The following is a 21,546-nucleotide window of genomic DNA, read 5'->3' as shown; positions in this document are numbered from 1 at the left end:
AGTCTTGCTTAGACTGCAGGATAACCAATATGTTATCTGGCGGCACAGTTCAGTTAAGTTTTCATGATAATTATTTGTTCGTTCTTTGAAATGGAATTAAAAAGCACCACTGAACTACTTCAAGGAAGCAAATACATATAAAGCATGTGGGATAATTCTACAGTCATTGTCCTAGCGTTTTCTGTAGCTGAGGGGAAAAGTTTTTTATATTTGGACTGCTGTGGAGTTTTGGGATTGACCTTGAGAGAGGCAGGGTTGCACCGCTACTTAGGTTTATCTTTCACTTTATCAATTTTGGCTTGGTTATTACCATTAGTAATATGGCATTATTAATAATAGCCAAGAAATAACTTTACCTATTTGAGAGCCATGTAGATAGACACCTCTGTCAGCTGCTTCTTCAGCACCACGTTGGGATAAGTAATTGGGACTGATGTGATACTTCTGCATTGGTGTGAATTGCCCCCTTGGAGACTGTTCCCTTTTCTAAAGTAATGATGCTTACTTTTTTTGTCAAATTATCAAGATGGAATAAATTACCTACTTTATGAGTTAAAGTATATAGCAGATGAACAAACACAGTAATGTTCTCACAGATAGCACTATGAAAATTGTATATTGGTTTTTATTGTTGGTTACATTTGGTTAAGAGCAACAGCAAAAATCTCAGTTTTCTTGGAAAACAGCAGACCTCAAAAACTGGCGATGGGCAATAATCCAGAAGAGAAACTTGAGCTCTGCTCAAGCAGAGAGACTTTCGTTTATCAGTTTTCAAATCAGACTCAGTGGTCTGGACTCAATTTAGACCTAAGGTTTATTTTGTATGATGTTTAACTTGAAAGCACCACATGAAAGTACTTTCTATGGACATGTTTTTAATGGAATCTAGATCAGAAGCAGGCAGAGAAGGCCATTAAGCGAGCAGAGTGAAAAAAGCTGACCAAAAATGGACTCGGTGAGGCACCTGGCAAAAGCAAATGCAGGGAAATAGGAGAAAGCAGGTTGTTAAAGAAAACTATAGTGTTTCAGGCAACAATGTGGGATAAAGGTGTGAGTGATAATCTTCAAAATTTCTGTGGGATCCATCAGCATTTAGTTCAGAGAGTATGTGTCATTTCTCCTTCATGCTTTTTTAACTCAGAAGGTTTAAGTTTTCCCAGGCTGCCCTTTTCAGTCAGTACCCAGTAAATTCTGTGGTAAGCCTTTGTGAAGGATTACTATTTTCTGTCAGCAAATTGCATCACTTGCATGGCATTGGGTCTCTTCTCATCCATGATGGTCAGTGTACTGTCTGATGATTGGAGGCGCAAAGCTGTGGATGTGAATCCAGAGCTCCCTCAGGCAATGCCTCTGCTGGAAAGGTGACAGGCAAATTCAGTTTCTTTACACATGGATCACACTGGATAAGGAGAAAAGGAAAGAATCTTTGAGGTTGAGTAAAGTTATACAGTCCCTTCTCTCTGCAGGGTAGGCATTAGAACAGAATGAGATGAGGAGACATCAGGTAGAAGCAAACCTAAAATGTGATGACAGGGAAATACAGCTTAGGAAGGTTTAAGCAGACGCAATGAGTCAAGGAATGTAACTGGTGCAACTGCTGTTTTAACAAGTTGGTAGAGGAGAAAGGGCCATGTATGTGGCAAGCTGGTACTTGCTTCAAGTAAAGAAAATAGGGAAAATATGATCATGAGTGAAGAAAAAGAATTTGAAAGAAATGGAGCTCTCTAAGCCTAAGCATTTTAGTAGCATCTAGGAGAAAAAACATATTCCGTACCTCGAGAGCAGGAATAGGGATGATTTTAAAAGCCAGCTGCTACAGTAATGATTTTTATAATACACTTGCAATATTCCAGTGTTTGTCTCCTTCTGAGCAATTTAATGAACTTTAATCAGTGTAAAGTATCTAATTCAGAAGCATTTTCCCCAAGTATGCTCAAAAGGAGTTCCGGCTGGTTTAAGTGTCAGAGGAATGCCAACGTGCCTCTTCCATTTCCCACAGAGGTGTAAGAGGAGGACATGGATGGCATGACAGCATTTCCATTATGTGAATTATGGGCACAAATGCTAGCAGAATAAAATACGAGTGTGAAAGAAGACGTGGTAGAAAGTGTGAAAAGAAAACCAGAGTCAAAACTGTAAGGCTTAAAGAAACACAGCTTTAATAACTGGCAAAAGGATAATAAGCCATGATAATGTCATTGTTAATAGATCTTATTTCAGGAGTTTTTAAGCATCTGTTAAAATACCAAGAAGACAGAGTCTTTAACATACAGATGTATCTTGTCTTTCTGTGTTCAGGTCTATCTTACAGCAGCTGTTTTTGAGCTTGACTTTTCCACGTTTCCTTGAAGCAGGTAAGTCCTGCCATAGTTGGGTCTCCCCATTGCACCTGTGACTTAAAAAATGTCATTGTTTATTTATTTATTTTTTTATTTTCATCAGCTGACATGGAAGATGATGATTTCAGTGCTGCCCTGCCTAAAACAAGCTGTATCACTGAGCAAACTCAGTATTTCTTTGAAAATGATGATAAATCCTTTGGTGGGATTGTAGATTGTATAAACTGCTCCAGGTAAAATTTCTTAACTATAAATAATAATTTTTGGATATTCATTTATTTTATAAAAGAAAATGACACTATTAGAAGAATAAAGAATATATTTTGCATTCGTTACACCAAGCTTGCATAAGCAAGACAGGGAAGTATCTAGGCAGTAAAATGATAAATTGCATTCTTTTTGTATTTTTTAGAGTATATTTTAAGTGTAATAATTAAAGAATTATAGAAACATTTTATTAAAATTTTTGGTTTGTGGCCTGTATATGCTCCATGAGAATAGTATTTCTATCCCTGTTACATTTTGTTTTCTTTTAATTTATTACATAAACTTAAAAGCATGCTGCAATATTCAGAATGAGATAATTTTCTTTAATCTGGTTATGTATTGGAATTTTTGATGGTCAAGAAGATGATGCAATTTATTTTCAAATTTACCTTCTGTTCAGTAGCACTCATGATTTAAGAGCTGTGGCTCTTAATAAACAAACCATGCTGTTTTGTTTTGTGATTAAAAGAATTACTCTTCAGGCTCCATATGCCCATTCAAAATGATATTTAATGTTAAAAAAATCAGATACTTCAGAAACATAGTGACTTGGACCTAGATCTGTGTTTCATGCAAAAGCCTGCTGGGTTGAAAGTTTGCATACATTAGGATTTCTGAGAATGTCTTAGAAATTAACAGTGGGGTTTCACACTTCTTGAAGACATTATTTCAAGCCAGGAAAGAAAGACAGGACACTGGAGAATGGTGGATACAGCAAAAACATTCAGACCTTTTTTTCCCACTTCCATACTTCCTCCTCCATGTTGCTAGTTTGTATCTGCATGGTACCTGGTTGCACAGAGAACTCATAAGCTGGGATTTTGGGATTTGGTTTTGGTTTTTGTAGTTTTTTCATTTGTGTTTTGATTGTGTGGTTTGTTCTTTTTTGGTTTTTTGGGTTTTTTCTTAATCTGGAGAGTTTACAGAAGCATTCTTTAGTTCAATTTACTAAAAGACTACAGAAATTATTATGCTAATATTGCAAAAATAGTGCCACAGTGTGTGAATGAGTATGAAAGGACAATTTAAGCTGGTTAAAACAAACCAGATATGTAATCACATCATCAGTTATTTAATTAACAGGTATTTTATCCTCTTACTGTACTTAATCAGTGGTATGAACATCTGTGAAATTTCAGAAATAATCTGATCAATTCACACCTAGGTAATAAAATTTGCCTGTATAGAGTGGTAACAACCCATATGAAAAGTCTTACTTACTAGTTTATGTGTATGAAAATGTATTTAGAATCCACTAAAAGCAATTAACCTATTAGACTGTACTGAATTTACCTCTGTTTGGCAGATGGAATATATTTTATTAATGACTAAGAAATGTTAAGATTTTTTTCTCTGCTTTTTTGAAGGCCTGTCTTCCTTTCTAATAAATTTCAATTGTACGTGAAAATTATCCTTGAAAAAAAATCCTTTAGTATCTGAGGCATGAAGCGTATTATCTTTAGTTTAAAGATATAATACTGCCTATTCAATTATCTATAAATTGAAAGTTACTGTACTAACTTAAAGGCCTTTCTTGGAATTGTATGTACATAAAAATACAAAAAATATAAATCCAATACAGAACAAACATTCCCTAAACCTCTTTCTCACCCTTCTTACAGACAGGTTTATGTGTTGGGGTTTTGTTTATTTCTTTCTTTTTGTGGTTGGGGGTTTTCTCGGTGTTGTTAGAGGAAGAAATGATGCTGAACTGATGTTATTTCTCAGTACAGCTACTGTTGCAGCAGTACAGAGCTAGCTATTAACTCAATTAAAGTCATTTTATGCTCTTTTCCATTTTTTCTACTAATAAGTCTAGTTGAAAGGGGAAGCCATAGAAATGTCAAAAAGATTACAAAATTTATTATAAATGTTTCTCGCTGTTCATTAATGGGAAAGATAAACAGTAGCAGGCAGACTGAATCTGTGAAGTTAGATTACTTTTGTTCCAATACTGTGTGTCCTTCTCAAACATGGATTTCTTTGCTTCATTTAAACATAGGTTTTTGTTGGCTTTTTTTACAGACTTTATCATGCAGAGAAGATTTCCAACACCAATCTAGTATTCATTATTAGTGACAGCCAACTGCTGTGCCGCTCCTGTGACCCAAAGCCACTTATGCAAGCTGAGAAGCCGGGTATCCTTTAAAATCATGTTATTTAGTAATGCAGATTGATTTTTTACTATGATATACTGGAATATATTTGGAGAAAACGGCCTGTTTGTGTACATATCAGTAGCGTGGTTGCCATTGGAGTACTTGTAGCAGCAGATGTTTGTGGATGATATCACAAATCGTCTGAGGCAGCAGTCACTGAGGTAGAGAGCAAAGCTGTTATTTGTGAGGACCTAAACAGAAAAGGGCTCGCAGGAACTTAATGAAGTTTCCAAAAAGCAGATGCAAAGTCTTGGATCCAGGACAGAATAGTGACATGCAGCTGGACACACTGGGGGTGGAGTTACTGGAAATAGCTTTGCAGGAAAGGACTTGAAGATCATGATGGACAAGAAATTGAGCATCAGTTGCCACTATGCCTTACCAGTCACATCCTGGGCTATGTTAGCAAGAGTGTAGCCAGCAGGCTGGAAGAATTGATCCATCCAGCTTTTCAGCACTGATAAGACCACATCTGAAGTGCTGTGTACAGTTTGGGGCTTCCCAGTACCACACTGCCATCCTGGGGGAAGTCCAGTGAAGGGCCACCAAGGTGGTTGGCATCTGGAGCACAGGACAGGCAAGGGGAGTCTGAGACTCCTGGGTTTGTTCAGCCTTTAGGAAAGACAAGGGTATGTCTGTCTAAAGAAATAAAAAAAAAACAGCAACACCAACATGAGAGTGTTTGGTCATGAAAAGTCTGAATACTGCACTGATGCCTACAACACTGAGGTGAAGTGATGAAAGTGCTTTAGTGTGTGCTCAGTGCCAGTGAGAACTGCGTTTTGTGGAAACTGCTTTAACCATCAAAAGCTAAAGTTTATCCAGCTGTTAGCACAGAATTTCTTCAGAGCTGGCTGGAGACATAGGTGGTATACATGCTAAGCAGAGTCCTTGCAACCATGCATTAAAATTAAAAACATGTAAAAAGTTGTTCTAATTTGCAACCACCTTCATGCCAATCTCTATGCCTTTAGCCTGTTCACTCCAGTAGATACCTGTAGGTGATGGTGATGGAAATACATAAACCCAACATATACATACTCTAGGCAAGGAGAAATTCAACCTCAGTTTTTCTCTGTTATATGTGCCTGAGGATAGCACGCCAGAGATGGTAAATCAAATCATAATTTGGATTATTGTGACAGAATATGGAAAACAATTAGCAATACCTTTGTCCATGTCAGGAAGTTAGTTGAGACAGCCTCTCCCATTCCTGAAAGAAAAGCAGATGATGGTAGAGATGACCGAGTTTCTTTGGCACAAGCAATGCCTTCATTGCCATATCAATAAAACTGGAATTCCATCTACACTTTGGCTGAAAAGGAAGCTAGGTTGGGGTGGAAGCAATATCCATGTCATCACAGAGCTGTGTAAACATATCCTAATATTCTAATTCACTCCAGTCCCTGACAGGTTGATTAACTGTAGTCACTGTCTGAATTCCTAGTCAGGACTCGCTATAGAAAATGAAGCACGTTGGATGGGAAATGGGCACATAACGTGCATTTCCCTGTGGGGCCCAAACATTCTAGAAAGCAATAAATGACCTCAAATGGCAGCCAGAGCAGCTGGGTGGGCTTATGTTGACTAAATGAACTATTTTATTTTTGTTCCAACTATGCAGTAGTAAGCCATTCTCTATTTTCTATAACTAAGGTACATTGTGAAATGCAGATGTAGCATAACCTCACACAAGCAGACAGAATGACCTTTGGGTGCTATTCAGATGGTTATTATTAGACTCTGCTTCCTTTTTGCTGGTACAGCTTTGCTTGTGCACATTGTCTTTTTGAATATTTCTGCGATTTGACTCCCCTTTCAGCTGGGGCCTGGCAAAGGAAAGGGGAGGTGGGTCTGATAACATCTGAATGAAGACAGATGTAGATCTGTAGAACTAAATTCCCAGTCCTCTTGCCTTCTCTTTCATTGGGTATCTCCACTTATTGCAATGAAGCTGCTGTAGTACACAACAGTGCATGTATAGGATTGCTTCAAGTACAAGTTAGAGCTACTAAGAGAAATAAAGTATTGGTGGTCATTTTTTTTAAAAACACCAGCTTAGCTTTAAATTTGTGTACTACGAACTGTGGAATAAAAACAGCTTAACTTACTGAATGGTAACATAAGCAGGTTTCAACATAAGACAGTTCTGCAGTTTACCCTATCCATGCTTTTCAACTATGCCGCAATGATTTGTGTCCCTTGTTAGCCTGTGGCAAATGTGGAGTATAGTATTAACACTTCAATATCAGCAATTACAGATTTCAGAGACATAAGCTAAAGTATTACCTCACATTTACAGTTATCTAATTAATAGCATGTCACTGCTTCCATTTCTATCCTGCTGTTGCACTGCTCGGACAGCATTTTCTTTGTCTGCATCACTGACATGCTAATGAGATCTGATTAGATTTTGTTGTTTAGTATCAAAGCCTACAGTGGGGTGATCTTGTCTATGATATTTGGGGTAAGATAGGCGTATACATAATAAAACCAGTAGTTCTCACCAGGCCTTCACTGCAATATATAGCATTACTCTTCCAAACAGGCTTCTTCACTTTTACTGTATATCTTCATTTTAGCAGAATAACTCAGTGGTAACATATGCTATAACCAATCAGCACCATTGAAAGTTTACTACTTTATCAAATATTTTCTGTAATATTTATGGAATGGTAATAAAGGCTATACAAATATCTTTAAAAAACCCTCAGCTTTTATTTTGTGTATGGTTCTGGAAGTACTGGTTCTAAAAAGTCATGCAGTATGTTTCTTTTCTTGATTAGAACAGTGTTAAAAAAAGAGTATTTGATTTTGATTTATCTGGAGGGTTGGTTTGATTTTGTTTAATTTAAACAAGGAACTGTGATTATTGATGTTTATTTTAATACTATCTGAATTATCATAAATCTTCTCTTTGCCCACTAAAGTAAAAACAGAACGTTAATCCTGCTAATGCACAATGCATGAAAAAGAGTCACGCTCCTTAACCAGGGAAACAGATGAAGGGCCAAATCCTTGTGAAATGGTCAAACAACCTAGATACAGAAAGGGTCCTGATGTCTGTTTTGATGAAGCCAAACAGGTAAATTTGAACTTATAAGACTTTAGGACTATGTTTAAAAACAATTGTAGAGTGTTTTAGAAGAGCTGTAAAAAACTATGTTTAAATGTACCTCGGTGCCTGGTAACCTATCTATCACTAAACACATACTGTTCACTCTGGACCATGGCCACTCTATTTCAAGTATCCCATAATTAACATAAAATTAACAGCTGCTTTTTTATCTGCCTTTCCTATAACCATTGCACTTTCACACATGATTCCCACTAGGAAAAATAACCCAGCAGTGAGCATAAAACTGGTGGTCTGTCTACAATGCTATGAAATTCAGTTCAGTAGCTTTCTCAAATACATGAGAAACCTGGCTTAGAAGTAGTATTTTTATGTTAGTGTTACCAAATATTAAAGGTGTTGTTGAATGATTAAAAACATTATATTTGATTAGGATGTTGTCCCTTTTAGAAATTCTGTAAATGTGTATTGACCTTAGGTGACGTTCTTAACAGGTATGAAAGTGCATTGCTTTACTGCAATCAGCAGAACTATGCTGTTTAGTACTCCCTGTACTGTATATATTAATTTTTTAAGAAGAAAAATTATAGCTGTGCCAGAATATACTCTCTGTCTTACCTTTCAAAATGCTGTATGAAAGCAAATATATTGAATTCAAATTGTTCAGCATAAATGTCAAGACAAAAAATACTGAACAGGGAAGTACCTGCCATTATAGAAAATATTTTTAAAATGAATTTGTAACACCTCATCTCATTTTTGCAAAGGAAAGATTGTCCAGACTAGAGCAGTTAGTTGGCTATAACTGCTGTGTAACAAGTTTTATTCCAGTATATTATCTGTTTTTCTTTAATAAGGCACAATTACTGAGATGTCAGTAGTGTTATAAAAGCCCACAGAGTTGGTATTCAATGCATTTTTCTAGTAACCAGATTTTATTTTAAAAATAAGTCTTCTTACTGGCCAACAAAGGTTAAATGAAGTTGAAAAAAACCTCCAAAAGCTATTTCACCATTGTAAATATTCTAAATCCTCCTGATACAATTGTGTGTGAAAGTACAACTCTTGCTTACTAGCATGATGTGCTAATCAGTGTGTAAGTCACGTGTTTTGTAACAGTGGACTGTTTTAGTTAAGTTTATTTGCAAAATTTGCTGTGAATCTCTTGCTCTTGGGTGGATGCTTTCACATTAACTCTGCTAACTGCCAGCAATCTGCATGATATCTCATCTTGTATGTCTTTTTTTCTGTGTTTTCTTTCCTTTCCTCTACTTGCTACTTTGCCCGTTATTAATAGGATCAGCCTATATGCACAACGAGTCGTGCCTCTGCCATGACGTCTGCTCCTATCTTCATTTTTCTGCAAGTTTTCATGTGGTGTGGATGGTCAGTTACTTTCTCTAATTTTTTGTTTTGTTCATGGCTTAAAAAATTAGCAGACTTTTTTACTTACTAAGCATACAAAAGAAAACAGAATGAAACGAGTCCCAAAAGCAGCAATCTGGAGCAAATTACTATTGCAATATTAAGGGAAATTAAATATGAAAAACCCTGTCTGGAGCCTTATAAATCACAATTACAGAGCACAAGGGCCTCTCCCACAGCAAATACAAAGACACGGGAACCTGTTGGATTTATATGGTTTGGGATTGCACATGTACCAACTGAGTCAGTGACATTCCTGGCAAAAAATTTTCCCCATGTTCCTGTTAAAATGAACAGAACAAGAAAGTTTTCTCCACAGAAACAAGCAAAGGTACAAAGTAATTAGAAGATACTATAATACCTGTGAAAATAAAGCTATACTTGGGGATAGCAAGGGTGAGCGATCTGTGTGCGAGTAAGAGTTACTATCAAGGAAAGTAATGTTTTCACAGCATTCAAGTTAATACATGTTAATGATGGTAAGCAATAGTGTGCATCAATTTGGTTAAACTGTGAATTCAGTCAAATCATATTTATTTATTTATTTTTAAATTTTTTGCAACCTACACATATTCATTGCCTAATTACAGGAGAAAGTGGGATTTTTTCTTCTGATGAAATACATGGATACGTGAAGTCCTGCATGTTGACCCAGTGCAGAGTCAGGTTCCTAGTGAAAGCCTTGGCGTTTCAGACTGTGTGGCATTTAATGGTGTGAGTGTGTGCACTGCTGTGCTAGTGACATGTGTGCGAGGGAACTGCTGATCTAAAGAGAATAAAATTCATCACCTTGCACACTGGAGGGGTTTCTGATCAATATTATTACTCAGAAAACCACTAGAGGGAGATACTAACTTATCTATCAAAGTAAAGCCAGCAGAGGCAGAAATGGAAACTCGGAGGTAATTTTTCAGTTAGTGTAGTTTAAAAGATAGAAAATTGTAACAATTCAGAACACTCATTTTCTCAATATTTTGTGTTCTCTTTATACCTGGGGGAAGGTTCAATTAATATGACTTGAACCATCAGTGGAAAAAAAGCTTGGAGTTCTGTTTAACAGCTGTAGTTGAGTAATTTTGAAGTTTCCTATTCTGTATTTAAATGATCTAATGTCTAGCAAACCTAGGAAGTCGCACAGACGTGGCTGAAGGTTGTAAGGAAGGGTGAAGGTCCCCTCCCCCAAGCCAGTGGTATTTCACATTAACATCTAGAAGATTAAACATCTCATGTTCTTACTCATGCATTTTGGTCTGCAAGTAACCTTATTTTAATTAAAAAGCTACTGTCCCATGTACATAAAGCAGCAGGGACTCACCTTGAGCTGAATTCTTTATGTCCAAACTGGTCTTTCTGCTCAAGAAGGCAAACCAAAATACTGGGAAACACACAAAATATAGTTTTAGCTGACAGACTTTTGGCAGCGGAAAGTTATAAGGTAATTTTGTTCATCCATCCTGTTTTTAATAACACTGTGATTTGGGAAATGGCTTCTTATTGGACATTAGTCTGTGTAGCTTTATTAAAATCACTGAAGCCAACACAGATACAAACCAGCTGATCAGGTTCAATAACAGCAGCTGGGGTTTTTTCTTTCATCAAGGATAACAAAATAGTCTTTTTCACCCCCTTGAGTAGCTTGCTTTTACTTTGTACATTGGTTTTGTTAGTCATGCCATGAAGAGAAGTCTACAAGCTTTTAGCTGCTTCTGGAAATGCCTTATTTCTGTCAGTTTGCAGGGATGTTGGTGGGAGCTTTGAGGGGGCTTAGCAGCCCAGACAACTGTATACATTGTGATGGGGTGGGCTGTATCCCTGATCTACATGTGGGTACCTGTACAGCTTTGACTGCTTTGTGTGGTAGCCCAGACAAAGGATAGTAACACAAAATTTTTGAAAGACCATGCATTGGGACTTGAAATGACTCTTGACAAAAAAGCAAAGGTGTTCTCCATGCAATATGAAGCATTTAAAACATGTGCTTATGAAAAGTGTAATTTTGAGGTAATCAGTTGATATCAAAGGCCAGATCAGAAGCTCTTTGGTAAATATTGTTGCTTTATCCTTTTTATAGTCGGTGTAGCACAGTGGGTTCTGATACATGATAAAGGTTGCAAGACAAAGTTTTAGTACATTAAATAGTTATACTGTACTTCTAAAGGAGTATCTAGTATGTTTATAGGCTTAGACATGTATGTGTATATATTTGTATTTATATTTCTGTGTGTGTCTTTAAAATTTTGGACTGGCACTGCCTTCAAGGAAATGTTGATTTATAGCAATGAATATACAGGTTTGATATTAACAATTAAGATGTGGTTTTATAAAAGCATTCATTTCCATTCTGCAAATGCTGAATAATTTTCACGGTGTGCGATGCTGTAAAATAACCCTCTCTAGAGTTATCATAGTAAGGCATGACATGAAGGAGATGACATTTGGATTTGATGCTTTTCTACCTCAAGCATGCAAGCAAATTTGACATGTGACAGTAATGCAAGAAATTTCTGATACACCTCTGATGAAATGAAACTAGCTAAAGAGGATTCTTTCCAATTTCTTTTCCAACTCTTTCTCTCTTCAAAGAGAAATAATATAGAGAACATTATTTTGAAGACAATAAAGAGAGGACTTCCCCAACTGATCTGCTCGTTATTCAGGTTTTCTCTGTGACTAATGTAATGGGCTGGAAAATGTCAGTGAAACTGCTTAAAAATAGTTCAGTGTGTAACTGCAGTGGTAGAGGTAAAGGTGAGGTAAAGATAAGATAAAATGATGCTATGCCATTTGTTACAACAAATTTTATAAAAATCTTAAAAATAACATTTACAAAAAACAGTTGAGAAGCTTTCTTAATGTTCAGGAATAGGGAAGTATTTTCAAATAAGACATTTTGAAGATCATTCAAAACTGATGTTTTGCTCAATCTGGTTGCAAATTAATGACAGGATCCTTCTCATTTCCATAAAACAGTTGATTTTTTGAATTTATGTAAATCAGCTTGTAATCACACTTTCTCCTTCCCTGCCCCCCCCCCCCCCCCCCCCCCCAATTTCTTGTGATTTTCACAACAGTTAAAGTACACAAGAAAATTACAATGTGCAGTTCTGGGGAGGAAAATTTAATTTAGGTAGGATTTACTGTACCTTCTTTGCCACTACTATTTTTGTTTTGGCTTAGGACACAAAAGAATAACTGATTCCAGAGAGAATATTTAGAAATTGTTCTTTGCTGAACTGCTGGTTTACCACTGTAAATTGGTCTACAAACCTCAGAAATGCAATATGACTTTGATCAATACGAGGTTAAAATCTCACCAACACTGAAATATGTGCATAAACCTTGTATGCTTTTGTCGAGTATAGTTTAACTCTGTCATTCATAATATGAAAATGCCTCTCCTGCATTAGGCTTCCAAGACATTCTCCACTGCTGTGAAGTAGTGAATCCTTTACAAACTGTTCTGGGTAGTCTTAGTGAGAGAGCAAAAGATATTAAAATACTTCTTTTCCATCCAGTAGGAACATTACATAGTATAACTGCTGAATGGAAAAGCAGTGCCCATAAATTGTGATGGTAGTTTTAAAAAAAAAATATCTCAAAAAGCAAATAGAAATGGGCAACAGAATGGGTTGTTGTTGTTTTTTTTTTTTCTAATACATATAGTAGTGGGATGAATTAATTAACATCATTTACCCAATATTTTGTCTAATGCAGAGGTGACATGAAAGCTGAATACTGTATAATTCTATATGCACAGGACCATCTACTCTGTATACATAATGGATGTCATTTTCACTACACTGATATTTTCCCCTTCCTATTATGCACCATTTTGTTGAAAACCTTTCTAACTCTCCAGGCATCTCCCCTCTGTTGGAAAATTTTAAACCTTATGCTTTACTTTAGGCTATTTCTTCAAAGATAACACTTCTAAGTAATTTCAGTGATAAGAATCTTGAATACCAAGAGGTAACACAGTATCGTTCATTGAATTCGTGTGAGAAGGAACCTTTACTGATAATTCTGTTTCTGATGGTACTTGCTGTGAGGAAGAAACAACAGGGTTATTTTTAGGTACTCTGAATAGAAATAAAGCTACATGACAGGACACAATGCAGATGCAAAAAGTGACAGAGCTAAACTAAATAAACCAGAAAGTTCAGTGCATCTTCAAATCTTAGCATCCTACTCCAAATCTGGTGCAGCAGAGTTCACTTATGACTTATTTGTTGACCGGAAACCTTAGGAATTTTGAACTTGTAGAGTGCAGTCAACTAAAAAAAAAAAAAAAAAAAGCTTTAGCCAGAATTATACAACTAAATTATAAGGCTAACAGATGGCAAAGACACATCTGGAAATGGCTCTTATTGATAAAGAGCAGCAGCTAACGTGAGCTATTTGCTTCAGGAAAGAATGAAAAGAAAATTTTTCTCTTGTTTTTTTTCGTTTGTTTTTTTTTTTTTTCCTGAAGAATTTGGATGCTGTTTTGTTGTTTGGCTTTTTTTTTACATCTGAGTTTCTAAAGGAGACTGTTGGTGAATGCTGTAATTCCTGATGACATATTGTATCTAATTTGTCTGCTTTATTTGATTTTCTGTATAGTTATGCCAAACTTCTGATTCCTCTGACTTCTCTGCTTTAAACAATGCATTATGTGTGGTGGGAATCCTGTTAAAGTCTTCACCCTCAAAACCGAAGTTCTGTGCTGTGCCCTGTAATACCCAAGTCCCCTCTCTGCACCTCTGTTACCAAGCAGTTGCCCTAACACCATATTTCACTTTGTAATTTTTATTCAAAACTTTATACTATAATTTTCAGCGTATTTTTCAGGATGACCATAAAATTTCTTTATCAGACCTCCTAATTTCTTGTTTATAGCTGATCTGCCATTTTAATGTGCTTTCCTGTTCTTGCCCATTTCAGTAATATTACTTTCTTAAATACTGACCTTTTCGCTGAGACAGTGTACTAAATGTCCCTACGGATTCATGCAGGGGTGTTTCTTTGGGGTTTGGTTTTGGTCTTTTTTTTGGTGGTGGTGGAGGATGTGGGGGTGTTTTTTAATTTATATAGGAGTTGTGGTTTGGGGTGACGGGTGTGGGAAGTGGTTGCTTGTTCTAATTGTTCATTTTACCTGGATATCTAATGCAAAATTGCTAAATACTCTTCTGGATCCTTGTAAGGGGCTTGTTTTTTAAGATGCTGCTTCTAGTTTTCTTCCCTGATTTCTGGTTTGGTTTTTTTTTCTGTTTGATAAGTTTTTTCTATTTTCTTGGAATTGGAGCTGTTTGGATTTTTTTAACTGCTTTTGGTAATTTTCATGTATTTCCCTTTCTTGAAATTGGTATCTTTTGTTTTGGATTTGTTTGGCCTCATGTCTCACACAACAATGCTAAATCCTATTGCATTGTGGTCTACAGAGCTACTTTAGCTATACTAGAGCTCTCTATACAGGGTAGCTCTCTACTAGTAATTTTGAGAAGGGCCCTGGGAAGCACTAAAGATTGAAAGACTGATCCAAAAGGCCGTCATTAATCACACCCAAAAAAGTGATCTCTACATCTCTTTTTGATAAGGCATTGATCCAGTTTATATGTGGCTTCTCTAATCTCACATCACATTTCATGAGTGATATTGTCACTTTGATCAGGTGGGCAGCAGTGCAATCCCAGTATTAAGTTTTTATTTCTAGACTGTGAAATTTTTTACCCACAGAGATCCATCACACTTTCCTTTTCCTGTAAGACTTTTATGCTATTACACTTTGTATTATCCTTCACGTACCACCCTTCTGCTGTATGTCCTACACTGGCATTCTTACAGAGTTGATAGCCTGACAATGTTCTGTCCTCCTGATTATTCTCCTTCCACCAGATTTCTGATATGTGTATTATTTTGGGATGCCTTATTGATAATTTGCCTTCATTCCCCCATCGTAATTTTACTTTCCTAGCATTGGTGTAGAAGCACTTGAAAGTTTTGCTTAAGGATGTATACCAATGAATTAAATGTGTTTTAATGACCCTTCCGTATGTATCCTGATTGTACTTTTGACCTCCACCCGCGCCCCAGCCTTTCCTGAAGCACGCTGAAAATTAGTTACACATGCCTCAGTGGCATGTCAGTCTGAATCAGGAGCTGTTCCGTGCTCGTTGGCTTTCCTCTGCTTTCTGTTCTAAAAACTTGTTAAACTCTGTGCCATCAGCTGGGCTCTGTTACTGTCAAGGTGCAGTCTGTCCTTCCCTGCACACGTTCCTCCTGTTCAAGAAGTTTTCTCCGTTCCCACTATACCTAGAGTCACTCCTCCCTACACTGCTGTCTTGTCCTTGGAGGCTTGGGATCTCTTGGAAAATAGAAAGTGTCTTTTTATACTATGGGTAGAGAATACCATGCAAACAAGAGGAAGACCAATTATTTTCAGCCATCAGAGCTACCCATGAATCTCAGACTCAGTGGACAGAGCAGTGCAGGGGGTGGCTGGAACATTGTCCTGGTGCTTTAGGCAGCTAAAGCATAGATTATGTCAGTCCTGAGAAACAAGAAAGTATAAAGATATTACAGACTCCAGAACAGGTGCTGAATATATTTCAGCCAGACTAACAAATTAGTCTATAGTGTGGAAGATATTATGCATTATAGGCAAAGTAGCACCAAATAACAGCACGGGGAATGGGGAAAAGAGGAGTGACTGCTGTATGGCATAATAAAGTTAGGTCTGTGGATGTGTGACAGAGCGGTGCAGCTACGAGTGAGCCCTCAAACTGGAGGGTGTCTTCTCTATGGACTGCGCCAAATGCGTACAAAAAGCCCATGGAAAATTTGGTTCTTGAATACAGCATCAGAGACAAAGAAAGGATTTTCATTCTCTTTGATCATATCTTCACCTGCAGAGCATATTTGTCTTAATGTGCAATCGTGTTGATAAAATGGGCATGAACATATTCTGGCATTTGTTTTCTAATCTTGAAAAGTTAACTGTTCTTCCATCCTGCCTTGCAATAAAGTGGTACTCAAAATATCCAAATTGATGTAATTTTAAGGAATATATAAGTGGTTTATTGGGCCCTCCAGGTATACCCCATAGCATTTCATGTTTGATTGTGCAAGTATCCCATCTAGTTCATAAATGACTGCAGTAAGCTTTGTAAGTATTTAATCCTCCCATGCTTATAGTTAATGTAGTAATGCCACTCTTCGTATCAAAAATCAGACAAACTTCCAGGAACTATTTTGTTGTTATTTTAGGCAAAATAACATATATATGACCAAAAAGGATGCCTCAAGGATAGTTCAACATGTTGAAGACTAAAATATAGTTTACTGCTCAGGAAATTTAATTGTAATGAATATTAAATGATTTCTTCTTTTCTTGTCAACAGGAAGATTCAGCTGACTGCGGTGGTGTCTCTGGTCTGAGTCCATCACTGTGGTCTATGGTAGGAATTCAGTTGGTCCTGCTTTGGCTGTTATCTGGCAGCAGATACTGCCAGTTATGACCTTGCTAAACCAAAACCTGCATAACTTAATCAAGACCCGGCCAAAACGATAGCCTCAGTTTCATTTTTAAAAGGGTCAGCTATTCAGACAGCAGCAGAACAACAGTGCTCGTGTCTGGTTATCACTCGTTGTGAGACTCATAAAGGCACCCACAGTGGCTGCATGTCGGATCCTTAAATGTGTGTGAATGCTGCATCATCTATGCCATCCAAACAGAATTCTGTACGTGCTCCATTGGGGAATCTAAGAATATTAAATTTTTTTTGTTTGTTTGTTTGTTGTGGTAATGTTGATGACTTCATGTAAAAGGGCTCCCCTGACAATAGCTTATGTATATGATTTTAATTTCTTTCAAGCTTTGGATATCTTGGAGATTTATATTCTTTTACATGAACAGTTATTTAAAAAAAAAAAAAAAAAGGAAAAAAGAAAACGTACTCCCCGATATAGATTACTAGCACCATGATGGCTGAACATCATGTTTAGCTTGATGGCTGAACATCAGCTTTGTCCAAACTATTTGAGTAAAATGGAAATACTGGCGAGTCTTCATCAGAAGTTCAGCATGATTGAAATGCTTTATGATGAGTGGTTTACTCTTCCAAAATGAGTCATGTAGCCAGCTAAGTTTTGGTAGGTTGATAAATTGTCAGTTTAAAGGAAGGAAGGAGGAAAACTTCTCTTTTAAAAAATATGAAGGTGCTTGAGGGTTTAACTAAAAAGTAATTATCATCTTAAACTTGGTGTCATCTTCTGTCAGAAAAAATGTTAATTTCAGTGTAATATTCACCTCCTTTTCACAATGCAGTTATATATAAAGCTAGTAGAATCCTTCAAAGGCTCAAACAAAAACGCTTGTGAATGAAAAATGTCTTTGTGATATTTGAACGTTGGTTTCCAAGGGTATTTTGCATGATGATGATGATGCTATATTGTTGTTTTTCAGTTTGTTTTCTTTGATGGTAGAGTATAGTTCATTGAAAAGATAACTGAGTGATTCTTTTATTGTGTGAGAAACTGAACATTGCAAGTTGCAATCAAATCATATTAAATTATATTATGAGACAGAGCTCTGAATATACTGTGCAATGAAAAAGCTGAGAAAATAGGGTAAATTTAGCTATCATAACAAAAGGGTTGAGTTGGAATTTTTACTGAATAGTGATCTCATATGAATACCTGTGTACAGATATTTTAGGTATATAAAAATCAGATTTAACACATTTATTTTTGGAAGTATATGTTCTCTAAGATTCATATCAGGTTCCCCCTTTGTTCCCTTCATATAAAACCACCCATAAGAGTGAAACCTCCTTTGTGCTATTTGTTATTGAAAATAGCATATTTAACAGCAAAACGTCCTGGTTGCTGAGATTAGAAGACATGCAAACAAATGGGGAGCCTTGAATCTATATGTATGCACATTGATACTTGATTGTGAATAATAATTTTAAAAGTTGTTTTTTTACAACCTCATTGGTGATACAGATTGGTGCAGTAAATTACAATATTACAGTGTAGCACAGTGTTGATGCAAAATATGATTTGCGCTTTTTTCTAGTTTTCAGAATTAAACAGTATTGCAAGACAGCTAAACCAATGAATGTGCAACTCTGCTGTTATTGTACAATTCCGCTAACAACTGCAATATGCAAATACTAACATGGCACAGTACACTAGCTCTTTAAAAAAATATAAGAAAATGCAAAGCATTGGTATGTATATGCTGGCGATTGATTGATATAATTTTGATCATGCCAAAAGCTTAAAGAAATAATTGGGCATGCATTAATATCCTATGAAAACTGAAGAAGCTACTCAAAGCCATGGCATGGCTTAAAAGATCAGATGTCTACTGTAGTTGTACCCGTGGCTGGTTTGTTGTTTTTCTCATGTACCTTGGCTCCAACTGTGTATTTTCTCATGTTTGGGAATACAGTGAGTGAAAAAATAAAACCTGACCTTTTGTTTGGTAATCAGATCTAGCTTTTTAAAAAAATATCTCTAGTAAAGTAATGGGGTTAAAAGTACAGTTAACTGTGTTGGATGACTTCAGGTCCTCCTCAGGGAAGGTGAGCTAATTATGATAATATGGGTGAAGATAATTTTGGAGCTCTTCCTTCCAGTCATATTACTGTGCTTCTCTTCACCCTATCACCAGTTATCACCTGATAAAAAATCAATTTGAGTCTTTCTAATGCTAAGACTGCAACTGCTTTTTTCCTTAATGTGCTCAATTGAAATCCTATGGGAGTTTTGTATGATTAGGCCAATACCGCACTCATAGCTTTTACTGTAAGATTATTTAAAACGCATATTAGTTTGCATTTTGCTCTTTTAATTCCTTGAAAGATTGTCAGTATATTAAGTTCACTATACTTTTCACTCAGCTTCCCAAAAGAAACCCTTCATGGAAAAGTTTCATTATTTAACGTTTTGGAACAATTTGCTTATGCTGGTAGACCATATTTTGAGTTCCTTAAAAAACATTTGATGAGTGTCTGTAGGCAGAAATAAAGATGGCACAAAGCCATGCTGCCACAGGAAACAACTGTGGCTTTTGCTCTCACTCCACTTCCCTTAGAGTGCTCAAATACAAAAGGAGGGAGCAGCCGGTGCCATGCAGACACATTAGCCTTCTTGGGTTATCCAGAGAGGGAAATGTCTTCTGTTCCTCTCCTCTGCCCCTCCATAAGACCTGAAGAAACACATCTTAGCCTTCCAGCCGTTATACCTGTCTGATAGAAAACTCAGGATCTGGCCCTCCTGGAAGGGCTTAGTACTGTCCCCATAGAACTCAATACTTTAAAAGGGAAAAAAAAATTTTTTTTGGCTTGTTTATGCAGAAAGCAATATATATTTTGATTATATCCAGGTGACGGTCAAGATTTTTTAGAACGCACTGCCTAGATATCTGCAAATCACAAAACACAGATAGAAAATACAATGTCAACTTCAGCTATCTCAAAATGTGGATACCAATCTGTTAGAAATAACTTGCAAGGATAAATTGTGTATTCTCATGCAGAAGTGTATCCTTAATCTTATATAATGCATAATAGTCCTCTTGTCTGTGAGAGAAGAAACTTGATCCTAGGCTTTAAATTGAGACATTTTCAAATAACAAGATGTTGTAAAAAGTTTTGGTTTTTTAAGCCAGATAAAAAGCTCTGTTGATATTTGCTCAGATCCTTTAAATAGCACTAAGGGAACTGTTGAGACTGTTTCAGTTTACACAGAAGTCATGCAGCCTATTGTATGTCTGACAAATAACCACCATTAAAGTTGTTAGAGCATGGTACTGTGCAAAACATGATCTGAAGACTTAACATGAAAGGTTTCTTTCTAGTTTTTCATTTAAACAACCAGCATTACTGCCAAAACACTGACCGTGGTCCATATTTGTAACAGGTTTTTAACATGACATAGCAGGTTTGATCAACAAGATTTTTTAGGTCCTGTACCTTTAAGACTTTAGTATGATCTTTTTCATGTTTCTAATGCTTGAGGCTTTACTGCTTAACTTGACAAAAAACAGTGTTGCTGCCATTTGTAAGTTTTCCTATAATATTCCTTTTACTAACTTCAAAACTGGCCTTACGGGGTTCAAATAGGCAGTATCCCTTTTAAGTGACCTTTGCAACCCAAGTGTTACTTGCTGCGGTTGAGAGTTTTTCGACATCACTGAAGAGACATTAAGACCTTTTGTTCCCATTAACACTTAAGCTCAGAAAATGTGCTTAGGATGTCTTAATTTCAAAACAAAACCTCAGTCCCACTGGTCCTAAAAATTCAGATGTTAGCACGCTGGTTATTAAGAAGTATATTAATGCCTACAAGGCACTGCAACACGCTTGGGTGTTTTTGGAAGGTCAGCTGAAGGTGAAATCTTACTATCTCCTTCCTTAGTATAAATTTTACCCTAGCTTCATCAAACATCCAAGCCTTTAACAAAGGCCAGACTTTTTTTTTTTTTCATACCACGATGTTAATATTGTTAATACATGTTGTACACTATTGTAAAAAGATTAAAACAAAGTGTCTGAAAACAATTCAAGAGTTTTGAAAAGTTAGCCTCACCCTCTTCCCAGCTACTTGCATCTGTCCTGTTTATGGTTTAAAAGAAAAACATCATCTTGAAGAAATAACTTCACTGAGGCTAAAGGGATACTGTCTTGTTCGGATGCCATGAAATTGCGATTGTGATCTGACAAAGCTGTCTTCTCTTCTTGTGTTGTATGGAATGTCTGGATCATGCTTTCTGGGGTATTTTTATTGAAATGCTCAGTGTGCGTTTCTGCAAAAAAAGACTTGGTTGCTTTTACAAGGCAAACAGGTCTTTCTCCCTTTTCTTGTGTTCTCTTGACACTTTTGTGGAACTTGACAAGCCTGGAAAAATAATTTTTTTGTAAAAATTTGTACAATAATGTTATAAAAAAGTTTATAATCCTAGAACTGTTGTGTTAATTCTTGTGCAAAAACAGTATATTCAGAATAAAAGTTTATCATTTAAAATCAACAGCTACTTTGATTGTTCACTTTGTAAAATAAAAACATGTAAATAAGAGCCCACATGATTTGCTATATAATACTTTTGAATTTGCTATATTAATTGCATCCAAGTGTCTGAAAGAGAGATGTTTTCCAATGTGGAGACAATGATCTAACACTGTTCTTATTTGGGTTCAAAGGAGGATGTGCAGCAAAGCAAACCCTCATTTCTGCTTCATTTGTGGCTGTGAAAATTTCAAAAAAGTAAAAAAAAAAAATAAAAATTGTAACC

General features: G+C 36.4%; 1 protein-coding gene across 9 annotated transcripts in view; it reads left to right on the top strand.

The window, feature by feature from the left end:
• Positions 1–21,282, top strand: part of CACNA2D1 (calcium voltage-gated channel auxiliary subunit alpha2delta 1) — a 436,670-nt gene extending 415,388 nt beyond the window's left edge. For 4 of the 9 annotated variants that reach the window (XM_056340748.1, XM_056340756.1, XM_056340755.1 and 1 more), the window contains 6 exons: positions 2,299–2,354; positions 2,443–2,572; positions 4,632–4,744; positions 7,768–7,850; positions 9,139–9,227; positions 16,646–21,282. In XM_056340748.1, coding sequence (XP_056196723.1) covers positions 2,299–2,354; positions 2,443–2,572; positions 4,632–4,744; positions 7,768–7,850; positions 9,139–9,227; positions 16,646–16,682 — 508 coding nt within the window. In that variant the 3' untranslated portion in view covers positions 16,683–21,282. Of the gene's footprint in view, positions 1–2,298; positions 2,355–2,442; positions 2,573–4,631; positions 4,745–7,767; positions 7,851–9,138; positions 12,248–16,645 lie in introns of those variants that run through there. The other 5 variants (XM_056340750.1, XM_056340754.1, XM_056340753.1 and 2 more) reach the window with 2 other exon arrangements.
• The last annotated feature ends 264 nt before the right edge of the window (positions 21,283–21,546 follow it).

The sequence above is a fragment of the Falco biarmicus genome, chromosome 5 (assembly GCF_023638135.1).
Source record: "Falco biarmicus isolate bFalBia1 chromosome 5, bFalBia1.pri, whole genome shotgun sequence".
Taxonomy (NCBI): domain Eukaryota; kingdom Metazoa; phylum Chordata; class Aves; order Falconiformes; family Falconidae; genus Falco; species Falco biarmicus.
The sequence above is the reverse complement of the archived record's forward strand: the minus strand, read 5'-3'. Positions and strand labels throughout refer to the sequence as shown.